The sequence below is a fragment of the Brachypodium distachyon genome, chromosome 4 (assembly GCF_000005505.3).
Source record: "Brachypodium distachyon strain Bd21 chromosome 4, Brachypodium_distachyon_v3.0, whole genome shotgun sequence".
Lineage (NCBI taxonomy): Eukaryota > Viridiplantae > Streptophyta > Magnoliopsida > Poales > Poaceae > Brachypodium > Brachypodium distachyon.
In genome coordinates, this window is record NC_016134.3 from 40,452,496 (window position 1) to 40,466,348 (window position 13,853).

The following is a 13,853-nucleotide window of genomic DNA, read 5'->3' on the forward strand; positions in this document are numbered from 1 at the left end:
ACTTCAAGTTGTTGATCACACTGCCCCTGTTCTTTGTCCCCATTCCCCCAGGCCGTCAAGGGTTTTCGTCCTGAGCATTCGCCTCTGCTGCCTACGGCCTGCCTCTCTCCCAACCCTCCGTGTCGCCGTCCGCCCGTGTGATCCACCATGGCTTCCGGTAACTAGTTCCTCATCGGCTTTTCCTGCCACTCACGGGGTTTGGGCAGGAATTTTTTTTTGGGCGTATTTCCTTCCCGCGCTGTTCCATGATCCCTTCCGCCGCTAGCGGCCTGCGGCTAGATCCGCTGTACGAGTTGTGATTTGGGGCCTTCTGGTGGTCGCGGGCGTGGGAATTGGCCCGCTCGGTTTAGATCAATGTGGCGGGACATGATTCTAGGGGATGTTGGCTAAAGGAAAGGAACTAGTGTCGAGTGGTGGTTTCAGTGTTCATAGTGTCAACATGGTGGTTGCAGTTAACTTTGTGGTCTTGGGTCGATCGTGTTAGGGCGTATTAATAACTTTGATTGCTTCTTATAAATGTGGAGCACAATTGGCTTCTTATGGATGGGCAGTGGCACAACCCAATACTACCTTATAACGTGTAGCTAGATGTTAGCTTTGTACCTTGCTGCCGTTTTAAAATGGCGAGTCAGACATGTGGAGGTGGAAAACCTGATACCTTCTTCTGCTGGTCTATGATGTAGCTTGGGGCCTTAGACCGTCCCATATTAAATGACGAAATGTTACATGTATCTATATGCTTTTTGGGTATAGATACATCCATATTTGGGCAAATTTGAGTCACTTAATATGAGACGGAGGGAGTATATTTTTTTTAGTATGAAATCGCCATCGGCTACAGGTTAAGATACTTAAGTAGTGCTTGTGTCTTCACTTTTTGTGACTAAGGTTTAGTTTGTGGTTGCGGAGCTTATTTATAATCTGCTGTGAAAAAATAGACAGGAAAACATGAAAATTGGTTAGCCCAACAATAAGCAAGGGCGGGTGAGGCATACAAGATTACGAGAATCCTCCACAATACCAAATCGCAGCCTCAGACTGAACAAGCAATTGGAGTTTGGCCTTTATATCTGCATAATTGTATTTGTATAGCCTCTTACGTGCTCCTTTTTCTGTCTCCAATTTCTTTCCAGCCCAGAACAAAACTTCTAAGCCAGAGGGGTCATCCGATGCACAAAAGGGGGCTTCCCCGACAGCTGATGCAGGCCTTGGCAGTCCTTTTGATTTTTCCAATATGAGCAGCTTGCTCAATGTACGTTTTTTCCTGACGTCCTTAATATGCTATGGTTGGTAAATACAAGCGTTGAAAAAAAAAATTGGCCTGCTGGAAGCATGAAACACTTCTCTTTTATGCATCACAGCAATTTTACTTTGTTCTTCTATATGTATTAATTTGTTATTTTCACATGCAGGATCCATCTATCAGAGAGATGGCTGAGCAAATTGCGAGCGACCCTGTATTCAATCAGATTGCTGAGAAGCTTCAAAAAAGTGCTCAGGCTACTGGGGAACAAGGTGTTCCAATTTTGGATCCTCAGCAGTACATGGAAACCATGACACAAGTTATGCAAAATCCCCAGTTTGTGTCAATGGCGGAGCGTCTTGGGAATACTCTTATGCAGGTATCATGTTCTGTTTCCTCACTTGTCACCCAAGTGTTATGCTCGATCTTATTTTCCCTAAACTATTCTCTTATGTATGACAGGATCCTGCAATGTCCAGTATGCTCGAGAACTTGACTAGTCCAGTTCATAAGGAGCAGCTTGAAGAACGAATGGCCCGTATCAAGGATGATCCATCTTTGAAGCCGATTCTTGATGAGATAGAGAGTGGTGGTCCATCTGCAATGGTGAAGTAGGTATCACATTCTAGTATTGATACTGGATTACAGCTTAAAGTTGCTGACATAGCTCTGTTTACGTAATCTAGGTACTGGAATGACCCTGAGATTCTTCAAAAGATTGGCCAGGCTATGTCAATTAACTTCCCAGGAGATGGTGCGACTTCAACTGTACTCTCTGGACCTCAAGAAACTGAGGAGGAAGGCGAGTATGACGACGAGTCCATTGTTCATCACACCGCAAGTGTGGGTGATGCGGAGGTAATTGCGTTAAATAGTGGCTACAGGTCTCTACATCTTATCGGTTTCTCATGTAATTTGATTTGCCCATTCTGTCGGTATTTATCCATGTCAGTTTCTTCCCAACTATGCTCAGCTATGCTTCTTAGCAGTTACCCTGTACCTGTATATTTACCACTATGCCACCATTTTTTGGTTTACAAGGCATGTCCCTCCATTTAAGCACATTAAGTTTGATTTATGTGACTAGAGCGATGCTTTTACATCATAATTAGGCTTCTTGTGCTTATAGCTTACGAGCAGCATGCTTATTAGTGGATTAGTGTTTAAACTTCAAAGGCAGCTCACAAATTAGCCTTAAACTGGTGTGGATCCTGAAAATGGCTCCATCCTCAGATGATTGTTGTTCTTTGCACTAAATCATTCTGGTTGAGTGCATTTCTCATTGGATATCACAGCTATTGTTCTCTTTCTGAATCGACATTTCCCTGAACTATGCATTGGATATGTTTTCTACTGTCACCGGTCTAATATTTTGGCCCGAGGAAATCTTTACAAAATTGTTGTAATTTATATTTTTTAAGTGCTGCATTGACAAGTGAAATAGCACAACAGGGTCTGAAAAAGGCTTTAGATGGTGGAGCAAACAAGGATGAAGAAGATGCAGAGGGAAGAAGGGCCTTACATTTTGCATGTGGATATGGTGAGGTGCGTGATCTGCTGAACTTTGATGAACTTACATCAATGATGCAACATGCAGACTAATGTCTTGCATTTTATTTGTACCTGTTAGGCATCTTCTTTTAGCGTGCCCTGCATATCTAGAAAAAAAAGATTTGACTAGCAGCAATTAATTGGATGAACTTCTGTATTTTCAGTTGAAGTGTGCAGAAATCCTTCTAGAGGCAGGCGCTGCAGTGGACGCATTGGATAAGAACAAGAACACCCCTCTGCATTATGCCGCTGGATATGGTCGGAAGGAATGCGTGGATCTTCTCCTAAAGCACGGCGCCGCAGTGTAAGTCAAACCAGCAGTTTTCTCTTGAACTTTCATGAATCACTGATCCTTTGTTTACATCTGACTTCTTAAACGGCCGCAGGACGCTCCAAAACCTGGACGGGAAGACCCCCATTGAGGTTGCCAAGCTCAACAGCCAGGAAGAGGTCCTCAAGCTGCTCGAGAAGGACGTGTTCCTATAAGACCAAATCCTAGGTGCGCGTCAAGCCATGAACCTGCTTGGTTCTGGACTCTCGGCGTCATCCATGTTGGTTGGTTCCGCTCGGTTTAGTTTGATAGCCTTGCCTAGTTGCCTGTAACCTCCTGGGTGTCCATGTTCCGTTGATTCGATCGATCCTGCTGTGTAAGAAGTGCGCCGTCTCCGGAACTCAGCGGGCAGTGGGCCTGTTCTCGTTCTCTCCGTTTATGGGGCCATTGCTATTTCTTAAGGATGATGATTTCTCGTGAAGATTTCTGGGTGTTTCTTTGATACGACGGATGGAATCTTCTTTTATGTTGTTGCAAAGGTTCCAGTTAACCTGTTCGTAGTTTCGATTTATTGAGCTCATCCAGGTCGCACTCCCGCTAGAGAATGCGATTGGGAAGATAGTCCTCCCTCTGTTCCAAAATGTAGGCTGTATAGTTGACTGCGTTTTTTTTCAAGTTTATTAATTGAGCTTACAACAATAAAATATTGACATAAATTGACATATTATTTAAGTCATGATGGATCGAATAATTTTCATATGGTATTGTAGATGTTGATATTTCTTGTTATAAAGTTCGTCAAATTTTAGAAAGTTTAATGGTTCAAAAGTTATACGACGAGTACTAATACTGAAGAAAAATGAAAAACGTGTTTATTACTACTCTATCTGTTTCCTAAAAATAAGATGTTCTAACTCCATTTTAAATAAAAAATAAATTAAAATTTGATATAGAAAAACCTATCAACATCTTCATGATGTACTTATTTGATATTGTAGCTATTTGTACATTTCTAGAAATCTGATCAATTTTTTTAAAATAATTTTGAACAATGTAAGAATCTTAACAGAACGGATAGTTATTAATCAGAATAGAATCGTAAAATAAATGTGTTTGTATTATGAAAAGGACGGAGACAGTAGAAGCGGAGAACTATACTAATTCATCCGACCCATATTAGTTGTCGAAATATTACATGTATCTAAACGTCTTTTAGACATAGATATATTCATATTTAGACAAATTTAAAACAATTAGTATGGATCAGAAGGTGCATTACACATTTTGCACCAAATCTAACATACTCCCTGTCCCATGTTTCGAATTTGTCCAAAAATGAACGCTTGTAGAGGCCTCGAACTTATATATGTAAAAAGATTCTTTCCGTGTGCCACGCCTGGGGGGCCCGTGCCCGGCTTACACGACAAGAGAAAACCGGCCCGGCGCCACGGTACAGAATATACCAACGCCGATCCTATCCCGATGCGCCTCACGCAAAAAACACAATACCTAACGTGCACGGCTTCCTTATTAACCCCGCTGACGCTGGGCCCATCTCTGAGGACAGGGGTCGTCCACCTGTCAGTCCCTCCTGCCCTTCGTTATCTTATCCAACCATCTCCCAGCAAAACGTTCTCTCTGACAAGCGAGACCCCGGGAACGGCCGAGAGAGATACCAGCCGTTGGATCGCAAACCGACGCCCCAGATGACGCCCCTTTCCGTGCCCACCTGCCTTCCGTGGCAGTCCACTGGGTAGACTGAGCGGTGGAGTGAAACCGTTAACACCCACCTCGGCCTCGCATGACCAGCAGGGCAGGCCGCAGGCGACACAGCACCCCGCGAGCGCGAGAGCGGCGGCACCACCATGGCACCGTCCACCATGTTCGGCGCCGCCTTTGGGATGCGGCTCCGCGTGCTACGCCGACACTTCCTGAGGCGCCGACGCCGCTGGCGGTCCCGGCGACGCGGCGGGCCGGCGAGGAAGGGGGAGGAGGAGGAGGACGAGGGGCGCGAGCCGGTGCTGCTCGTGTCCGGGATGGGCGGGTCCGTGCTGCACGCGCGGCGGCGGTCCAACCCCAAGTTCGACCTGCGCGTCTGGGTGCGCATCGTCCTTGCCGACCTCGAGTTCAAGAAGTACCTCTGGTCGCTCTACAACGTCGACACCGGTGGGTTGGGTTTGGGTTTTGCTTTGGCTTGGATTTGCTGTGGTCGTCAGGCGTTCGATCAAACGTTTGGGTGTCGTGATATGTTGGACTGTTTTTTTTTTTCGCCAGGGTGCGTGGAGCCGTTGGACGACGATGTGGAGATTGTCGTGCCGGAAGATGATCATGGTCTGTTCGCCATCGACATTCTCGACCCTTCCTGGGTGAGCTTCTGGATATTAGTTCAGTGATCAATAATACAGTTAAAAGATAGTTCCTTCTTGCTTTCTAGGAACGGTGTCATTGGTGATGGATTAGGCCTTGTTTGGTGTTAGTGTATTTTTTGGTCACCAGTGTTTTGGTATTTGAGGGTTTTGGGTGTTCACCCAAAACACTTAAAAACCCAAAACACTAGTGTTTTATAAAAAAACACTAGTTTGAGAAGTGTTTTAATTTGGTACAAAAATGGAGTGTTTTGTTGGGGAAACTAGGGATAATCCCCTCCAAACCCTTCCTACCAAACAACCATTTGAGGTTTGTAGTGTTTTTCAATTTGGAGTGGTTTATACCTTAGAAAACACTCCAAAAACTCTAGTACCAAACTCTATGGTTAATTTGTAGTGTTTTTCAATTTGGAGTGGTTTATACCCTAGAAAACTCTAGGGCCTTAAGGTTTTTCCCCCTTTTCTTCTTGGGCCTTGCGGGTTTTTTTGTTCGTGTGACTCTCCGTGTCTGTTAACTGGGGCAGATGAGCGAATGGGAGGTGAGAAGAGGAAATGGGCACATAGAGATAAACAGGAACTGGTGATGGTTATTGGTGCCGTATGAAAACCTTTTTGTCCTTCAACTATTAGTGCCCTTTGAGAATGGATAATAGGATAGGGACATCCATTTGGTAGACGACCGTAAATTGCGTTTAGGTTTCTGATAGGCAAGGACAAAGAAATTGGATTTATGTGTACGCTAGTTGCTTACCACTAAAAGGAGGAAAATACTGAGCCAGAGCTCAGAGATTCCATAGAATTTTTATTATCCTTTTTATTAATTATAGTAGTAGGTGAACTCATGCAGTCATGCTTTGTCCCCGTAAAGTATTCAAGCAAATTTCCCAAATATAACATGTTATATATGCAGCATATGGGGGATTGTTTCTGGGACTAATATTGGCGTTGGTGTACTAGTAGCATAAACTAGAGTAGCGATACAGGAGAATTGCCTTCTTGCACCCGGGTGTGACCGCACCTGCTCCGAGCGATACGGTGATAATACATGCTAAGGTTCTAACATGCTCACATGCCATGTCTACAAGATTTTCATTACAATTAAGCCACTGTTGAATTGATGCGGATGCTACATGATTTCAGGTGGAGTCCCCAACTATTAAATTTTAAAAAAATATAAGACGGAAGATCTTTTATATTGTAAATTGATGAGTCTATACTTCTAAAAAATTATAGTATTTTAACTGTTGGTACCAAATGATTTCGGTTTCTAGAATTCATGAGTTGGATGGACTCTCAATCCCTCATGTGCAGGCATTTATACTATAGTCCAACAATATTTCACAAGGCAAATGATCTTTCTCATTTAACTATTTGTCCAAAAGAGCATAATTTTTCTTCAGTTTGTAGAGCTACTCAATCTGTCTATGGTGTATCACTTCCATGATATGATCGATATGCTCGTTGACTGTGGATACGAGAAAGGAACAACACTATTTGGATACGGTTACGATTTTCGTCAAAGCAACAGGTACAATCCTTTAACTCAACTCTTGAGTGGTTTTGTCTGCATGCTCTAATCAGTAGCATAGACAAATGAATGGCTTTTACGTAAGCACAAGGTGCTGTAACAATGGTTTTATCTGCCAGGATAGACAAAGCAATGGCTGGTTTGAGAGCAAAACTTGAGACAGCTTATAAAGCTTCTGGAGGGAAAAGAGTTAACATAATATCGCATTCTATGGGGGGATTGCTAGTACGCTGTTTCTTGTCTATGAATCATGATGTGAGTTTTCTTGTTGGCTATGCCAAATTGCCTATGCCAACAAAATTCGTTTCTCAAACTTTTTCTTTTACATTTTTCTAGATATTTTCAAAGTATGTGAATAAATGGATTTGCATTGCTTGTCCATTTCAAGGTAATGCACTTTTAATCGGTTAACTGTACTCTGTCACAAATGACCTTTGATAGAATACACTTCTTATATCAGTCCTCATATCTTGGCAGGTGCCCCAGGATGCATCAATGATTCTCTACTAACTGGACTGCAATTTGTTTACGGTTTTGAAAGTTTCTTCTTTGTTTCTCGATGGGCGATGCACCAACTGGTGATTTCTTGACCATGTTGCAACTAAGCTACCTGAACTCATCAATGTTTGCTTCTGTACACTTGCTATTCCATGCCATCTAAAAATGAACTCCTTCTCTTTCTCTCCGTCTTCACACCACACAGCTTGTTGAATGCCCATCAATCTACGAAATGCTGCCGAATCCATACTTCAAGTGGAAAGAAAAGCCAATCATTCAGGTTTGGCGAAAGAATCCTGAAAAGGATGGATTAGTGGAGCTAGTTCAGTATGAAGCAGCTGATTGTGTTTCTCTGTTTGAAGAAGCTTTAAAGAATAATGAGGTATTCATGCACACCATGTACTTATTTTTTATATAATAATGGCATTTGTATTTGTTCATGGTGTATAAGGGACACGAAAGCTCATAGAGCATACACATGAACATTGTCCATTGCATTAATTGCAACTTTTCAGTGTACATTACTTTTTTCTTTCTTTTGACAGTTAGGGACAATGTCCAGCACAAAGCAATTTATCATTTCATTGTTTGTACGGGAGGCAATGCTCAAGCTAGAGATTACATGAGCTTCAATCCCAAGTCCTAACCATTTTGCCTCTTGATTGTTATGCCATGTTTATAACCTAAAAAATGTACTAAGCTATTTAAAAACTGTCATTTTTCTTTGTATTATTCTCGAGAACTTCTCCTTGCATGAAATAATTTTAAAATTGGGAAGCTGATGTGAGAGCTTTGAATAATGAATTAGTTGACTCTTGGTCAGCTACTTGTTTGATACTTCCTTCATTTATTCCTTCATTTTTATAGCTGAAGTATAACGGGAAAACAATTGCACTACCATTCAATATGTCCATCTTCAAATGGGCTACTGAGACTCGCCGTATTCTTGAGAATGCTGAACTACCAGATACTGTGAGTTTTTATAGCATACATGGGACATCTTATGGAACACCATATGATGTTTGGTAAGTATTATGATGACAACTAATACTCAAATCATTAATATTCCGTACTGTTCTAGAAAAAAGTAGGGTGAAATTCATCATTATTTTGGAGCTGTAATCTTGTCACATGTACAAAATTAAGGTACTATAACTCTAGCATTGACCATCGGTTACTATTTATATACAAGTGAGGAGGGTAAATTGCACTTCTAGCTGATATGATTGAATATAAAGGAAACAATTTCATATTGATGTTTGCTGGAGTTGGCTTAATCTTCCAAAGCAAGAGAGCTATCTGCTTATAGTTAAATTTCTTTTTCTTTTGCAAGGATAACATAGAGTTATTTTGTTTTTTATAAACTCAGAAATCGATGTAGCTGATAGTGACTATATAATGCGTCATTTGTCCTGCTTTCTTTTTCGCACAGTTATGGCTCTGAAAGCTCCCCAATTGGAGATCTGTCAGAAGTGTGCCACACAGTGGTACTGTACTCTGTTACTTGAAATCTGACGTATTCTTGTTGTAAACTTGCAATGTATGTTTACGGTATTTGATGGGTGGTTATCCTATTGCCAGCCTACATACACTTATGTGGATGGAGATTGCACAGTTCCTGTCGAATCAGCCATGGTAACCACTCTTTCTGTCATAGTGAAGCATGTGAACTATTCCCTCCGATTCATAATGTGTCTCAGACTTAGTACAACTTTGTACTGAGTTAGTACAAAATCTGAGACACTTATTATGGAAGTATGTAGTATTTGTTTCGCAAGCAGAAGCGTTGGCGCGTTAAGCTGTACTTGAGCTAATTATACTCCTCTAACATGGCCTGCCTTTGCAATATGCTTTCCATCTTCCACATTTCGGTGGCAAATTGGCAATGCATTTCGGTTCCGTGTGGGAGGATAGCATGTCTTATGCCTAACTTTGTGAGTCACAATCTTTGATTTACAGCTTCCGCATACTTATGCAACCACATTTGTTGTCTGTTGACAGGCTGATGGGTTCGCAGCTAAAGAAAGAGTCGGCGTCAAGGCCGACCACAGAGGGCTGCTGTGCGACGAGAACGTGTTCAAGCTTCTGAAGAAATGGCTCGGTGCAAGCGAGAAGACACGGTGACGGCGGATGTCCAAATCGGAAGTGGTCGACATATATATATTTCTAGAGAGGAGGAGCTCTGATCACTGATCAGGCCACACTCAGACACTCTCCATGGAGATCAGTTCCTGATAGACTTGGCCGCAGTTTCTTCAGGATAATGCTTAGTTGATTATCCCCTTACACTGAAGAGACGTGCACGCAGATATACAACTGACTGTAGAGCACACTTGTACGTCAGCAATGCTATTCCATGTAAGCAAAATCTGCGACGTTGTTCATATCCAGTAAAGGAAAAATTGGGGTGCTGCTCTCCTGACCGGATGTATCTATGATGGAACGAAACGTGACTTGCCGATCTATTTGGATACCACAGATCTCCTTGCGAAGCCAGGATTTTAGACCAGGGTGGGGAGGTAGTGTTGAACTGTTTATATGAAAATTTGGGTCATGCAAAGATTTGGGCAAAACTGAGTGGCTTCCCGACGCGCCGACGCCTCCCTTCTCGAGTGGTGGCCATCAATTCCGCTTGTCGGCAAGGATCGGAAGGACTTCGTGGCGTCTTCGACGTTCGTCTTCTGGTCTATCTGGAAGCACAAAAACAGGATTGTGTTCGATCATGCTAGGGTAGATGTGGTCCCGCTTTTATTACGTTCCATTAGCACCGAAGCGGAGGCTTGGGATAGAGCCAGGCTATTTCGAGGGAATGCTTTTTGCCACATTGCTGAGAGAGTGAAGAGACAACGGCAGTCGTGTTGTAACCGCCGTATGGGATTGTAACTGCGTCGCGTAACTCTTTTAAATCAGCAATCAGCGATACGGGCTACAACTGACAGGGTGTATTCTAGAAAAAAAAGCAAAGATTTGAGGTTGCGTTTGGCATTGCGGTGGATTCTCATAATCCCGTTTTTCTCACCTGCTTTTCACTATTTTTGTGTTTGGCTAACAAACTTTTCTCTACTACTTCGTGTGCATTTTTTCACAACAGATTATAAAATAAGTTCATCACAATTCATCAATGTCAAACTGAGCCTAAGCCGTGTCTATCCTGTCCAGTCTCTAACCCCATCCTAGATCTACCTAAACTATGTATTCTTGAAAATATTTGTCTAAATTATTGTACATGTGTCTAGCACCATAGCATGCCGTTTATGAGTGGGAGATAATACACGGCATGCATGCAGTAGCAAATACTGTACAAGACTTTTTTAAACAGTTGGTTTGGCATATCAACACTGTTTAATGGAAAAGGGATTTTTTGGATCAGAAAGAGCGGCCGTATCCTGTAGCCCTGCCCATCCCGTCCGTCCTCCCACACGCGCCGGCCCGACCTTTCCTCCTCGCATCGACCCATCCTCGCCCGTGCCGGCTGCCCGCTTGCACTCTCTCGCTCAACCTCTCGCTCGACAACAGCCCCGCCCGGCGCCGCCTCTGATCCCCTTCGTCAGAGCGAAGGAGCCTTCCCTTCCTCCTCCCCTGGCTCTACTGGGCTGGCGTGGCGGCTGCCAAGATCCGTCCGGACGCAGCCCCCTCTGTTGGTAAGGAAGCCCTAGCTTATTTTTCTTTCCACTAGATGCGAAAAGTCAGAATCGAACTGGATCTTGCTGATTTCAAGATTGATCTCGGTTTATCCCATGCTGATGTGGGAGTTTATGCTCGAGGAATTTGTTGGTACACATTGTTAGCTCCGCTCCTGCTTAATGAATATCTTGTCATCCATCCGCTAGAGCATTGGTAGATGACGGACAAATTTTGAGATGGGCGAATTCCTATCCTAACTCTAACTCCATGAGTTAATATAGATATTACATTTAATATTTTTCTAAGTTTACAAAATATGTTTCAATAAATTTGATTTTTTCAGACTTTTTATGATGCATTTTTTTATTGTTACATATTATGATATATCGTCTATTGATATTTATGTTAATTATTAATTTTCATCATATAATATATTATATGTGAAATCAATCATAATTGAAAGATCGTAATACAAATATCTATAACATAAAATATATAACAATTATTATGATTTGCAAACAGTTCTTCGGTGGGGTGCTCAAATCTTTATAAGAGTAAAACTATATTTATATTTTGATTCCAAAAATATCTTCATACATGCCGACTTAAAAAATATCAAGTAGATATTTGGCTTATAAACAACGCATTTTCTTCATACTTCAAGAGATATGCTATCTTATGTGAAATAGCTACACAATCTGAAACATAGTCATGTGAGTCTATCAAAATCAGAACTCATAAAACAATAATACACCACTTGGACATGATTATCATATCAAATGTCATTAAGTAAGATGATTTCTCTATCAACTTTCATTAAGCAAGAAATACGAGTAAATGTATGACAGTTAAGACACCAATGAGCAATTATACATGAACATCAACAGTAGATAGCCAAAATAACTAAGAGTGCAAACGTTGCGTCTCCCGGAGAACCCGTCTTTACAGGCTATATTGTTGTCGATTGCGCAAAGTCACGTTGGAACGCCACACACACCACCTCACACGGTCGTTGAAGACTGGCCGCTGATGTAGGCGACAATTGACTCGTCGTCACTACCTCCTACGACGTCTTTCTCAGACCCCGTTCAAATGCATAGCTTGGCAAGTCGTCGTTATCACGGCGATTCAGAGTTAAATTAATTGAAATTTTGCAGATTTATTTTATATAGAAACACAAATACAAAATCTAAAAAACCAAACAAATATACATCTAGTAACGATTTAATAATTCGTCTTTTAATTAATTCTTATCTCCTTGCCGAGCGACCCAGACCCCTCGCACCGCGGATCTGACCTGGCTGACTTTGGGCGGCGCCGCCACTCATCACGCTGCCGAGCGCCCGAGCCCCCTAGCTCGTCTTCCTCCGAGCGCCTCCACCGCAGGTTAATCTCCCCTTCGATTCTCTCGCTCCCGACCGTTTCTCCTCCCATCACCCCACGAACGGATTCCGCCCTTTAGATCCCCGTTTCATAATCTTCCCCAATTCGTAACTGAGGCAAAAATCAAGGTAGGGCGGCCGCCCTACCTTGCCCTACTGGGTCCTCCGCCCGTGCGCTAGAGGTGGTGATTTATTGCAATATGTGGTTCGATTGAACTAGTGAATTGTCCATGAACCTGTGTTCCTTGTGGGATCTTTGCGATCTCCTGAATTAAGTAGACGGGAGCGTGAGCTGACGATGTGGGTTTGTGCATATTAATTGATTTATACTTGAGTCTGCGTCATGGATTGATAAGTTCCCAAGTTCATGCTTAAGCTTAGGTTGGCATGCTTTGATTGTCTGCCTCAGTTCTAATTGTTCTTTTTGTGGCAGAATAATACTGCATTTCCTAAATGAAGCACATATTCAAGATCATTGCGGTGCTGGTGGCGATCTCAGCCTTTTGGGTTGCCCTCCTTGAAACTTCAACGGTTCCTCGCAGTTATACTTGGTTGGTGAGTGTCATCAAATTTTTTCACTTGCTAATTTCTTGAAAAAGACGCTGCAATTCGATTGATATGCTTGTGTGTGACTTTTGTTGTTATAGCTTCCCATCTACTTGGTAGTGGCACTTGGATGCTATGGCCTTTTTATGGTTGGATTTGGGTTGATGTTCTTCCCCACCTGTCCTCAAGAAGCTATATTACTACAACAGGTAGCTGATGTGGTGTCAGCAGCTAAAAATAATTTTGGTCTATGCATTTTCAATTTTCATTGCCATTTTCAATACTGATAAATATTTATACTTGCCACTACAAAGACTTCCATTTTTCTATAGAATGCTATGTTTGATTAATTCCCATCTGTAATTCTTTTGAGCTCAACTACTATGCAGGATATTGTGGAGGCAAAGGAATTCTTAGCAAAAAAGGGTGTTGATGTGGGCTCTGAGTGAGGTCAATTCTAATGATCCGTATTCTATGACCAGTCCGAATCTTCTGGGATACTGTAGCTAGGAAATACATATGGCATTTCAGTATGTTTAGATATTTTTGCTGACACAGTTTCGGTGAGTGGTGTGTTATAATTCTGCTTTTGTTAGTTTGGTGTATGACCTGTCACAATATTACTACTGTCAGAAAAACAGTTCGAGATCAATGAATGGATGGTTTGTTAACAATCTACCAGTGTTCGGGGGATGCTTGCTTTGTTTCTTGATTTCCCATCACGGGATATGTATCAATTGTGCTGTGCAAGATCACCTTTGGTGATTCTTGGAATTGCAAGTTCCTTTGATGGTTCAGTTTCAGAATGCCAAAGTTTCTGTCTGGCGCGGATATCCTTCATTTT

The 13,853-nt window shown here is 42.3% G+C and overlaps 3 protein-coding genes across 8 annotated transcripts; all 3 read left to right on the top strand.

The window, feature by feature from the left end:
- The first annotated feature begins 22 nt into the window (after window positions 1-22).
- LOC100825971 (ankyrin repeat domain-containing protein 2A) lies at window positions 23-3,621 on the top strand. Of its 2 annotated transcripts, XM_003578372.4 has the most exons (8): window positions 36-157; window positions 1,134-1,252; window positions 1,413-1,622; window positions 1,706-1,854; window positions 1,930-2,101; window positions 2,696-2,788; window positions 2,959-3,098; window positions 3,181-3,621. In XM_003578372.4, exons 1-8 carry the CDS (start codon window positions 148-150, stop codon window positions 3,278-3,280), a joined length of 993 nt encoding a protein of 330 aa, XP_003578420.1. In that variant the 5' UTR covers window positions 36-147; the 3' UTR covers window positions 3,281-3,621. The 2 variants fall into 2 exon arrangements, with proteins under 2 accessions (XP_024310476.1, XP_003578420.1); XM_024454708.1 differs by lacking the exon at window positions 1,134-1,252 and having other exon boundaries at window positions 23-157; window positions 3,181-3,410.
- A 1,205-nt stretch (window positions 3,622-4,826) lies between these two features.
- Window positions 4,827-9,888, top strand: LOC100826284 (phospholipase A(1) LCAT3). 5 transcript variants are annotated; one of them, XM_003578373.4, is made up of 11 exons: window positions 4,831-5,231; window positions 5,340-5,431; window positions 6,832-6,959; window positions 7,079-7,214; window positions 7,296-7,347; window positions 7,437-7,537; window positions 7,663-7,839; window positions 8,325-8,482; window positions 8,890-8,944; window positions 9,039-9,092; window positions 9,459-9,888. In XM_003578373.4, exons 1-11 carry the CDS (start codon window positions 4,931-4,933, stop codon window positions 9,579-9,581), a joined length of 1,377 nt encoding a protein of 458 aa, XP_003578421.3. In that variant the 5' UTR covers window positions 4,831-4,930; the 3' UTR covers window positions 9,582-9,888. The 5 variants fall into 5 exon arrangements, with proteins under 5 accessions (XP_014758797.1, XP_024319366.1, XP_014758795.1 ...); XM_014903309.2 differs by lacking the exon at window positions 8,890-8,944 and having other exon boundaries at window positions 4,829-5,231; XM_024463598.1 differs by lacking the exons at window positions 8,325-8,482; window positions 8,890-8,944 and having other exon boundaries at window positions 4,828-5,231.
- Window positions 9,889-12,309: 2,421 nt separating this feature from the next.
- Window positions 12,310-13,685, top strand: LOC100826910 (dolichol-phosphate mannose synthase subunit 3). The gene is made up of 4 exons (XM_003578375.4): window positions 12,310-12,467; window positions 12,897-13,018; window positions 13,111-13,218; window positions 13,399-13,685. Exons 2-4 carry the CDS (start codon window positions 12,917-12,919, stop codon window positions 13,456-13,458), a joined length of 270 nt encoding a protein of 89 aa, XP_003578423.1. The 5' UTR covers window positions 12,310-12,467; window positions 12,897-12,916; the 3' UTR covers window positions 13,459-13,685.
- Window positions 13,686-13,853: the final 168 nt, after the last annotated feature.

Excerpts from the sequence above, each read along its gene's own strand:
- LOC100825971 (XM_003578372.4), top strand. Across the intron at positions 1,253-1,412 it reads ATATGAGCAGCTTGCTCAAT|GATCCATCTATCAGAGAGAT; the intron begins GTACGTTTTTTC and ends TTTCACATGCAG. Across the intron at positions 1,623-1,705 it reads TTGGGAATACTCTTATGCAG|GATCCTGCAATGTCCAGTAT; the intron begins GTATCATGTTCT and ends TATGTATGACAG.
- LOC100826284 (XM_003578373.4), top strand. The coding sequence starts at position 4,931 with ATGGCACCGTCCACCATGTTCGGCGCCGCCTTTGGGATGCGGCTCCGC. Across the intron at positions 5,432-6,831 it reads ACATTCTCGACCCTTCCTGG|TTTGTAGAGCTACTCAATCT; the intron begins GTGAGCTTCTGG and ends ATTTTTCTTCAG. Across the intron at positions 8,945-9,038 it reads CAGAAGTGTGCCACACAGTG|CCTACATACACTTATGTGGA; the intron begins GTACTGTACTCT and ends TCCTATTGCCAG.
- LOC100826910 (XM_003578375.4), top strand. The coding sequence starts at position 12,917 with ATGAAGCACATATTCAAGATCATTGCGGTGCTGGTGGCGATCTCAGCC. Across the intron at positions 13,019-13,110 it reads CTCGCAGTTATACTTGGTTG|CTTCCCATCTACTTGGTAGT; the intron begins GTGAGTGTCATC and ends TTGTTGTTATAG. Across the intron at positions 13,219-13,398 it reads AAGCTATATTACTACAACAG|GATATTGTGGAGGCAAAGGA; the intron begins GTAGCTGATGTG and ends ACTACTATGCAG.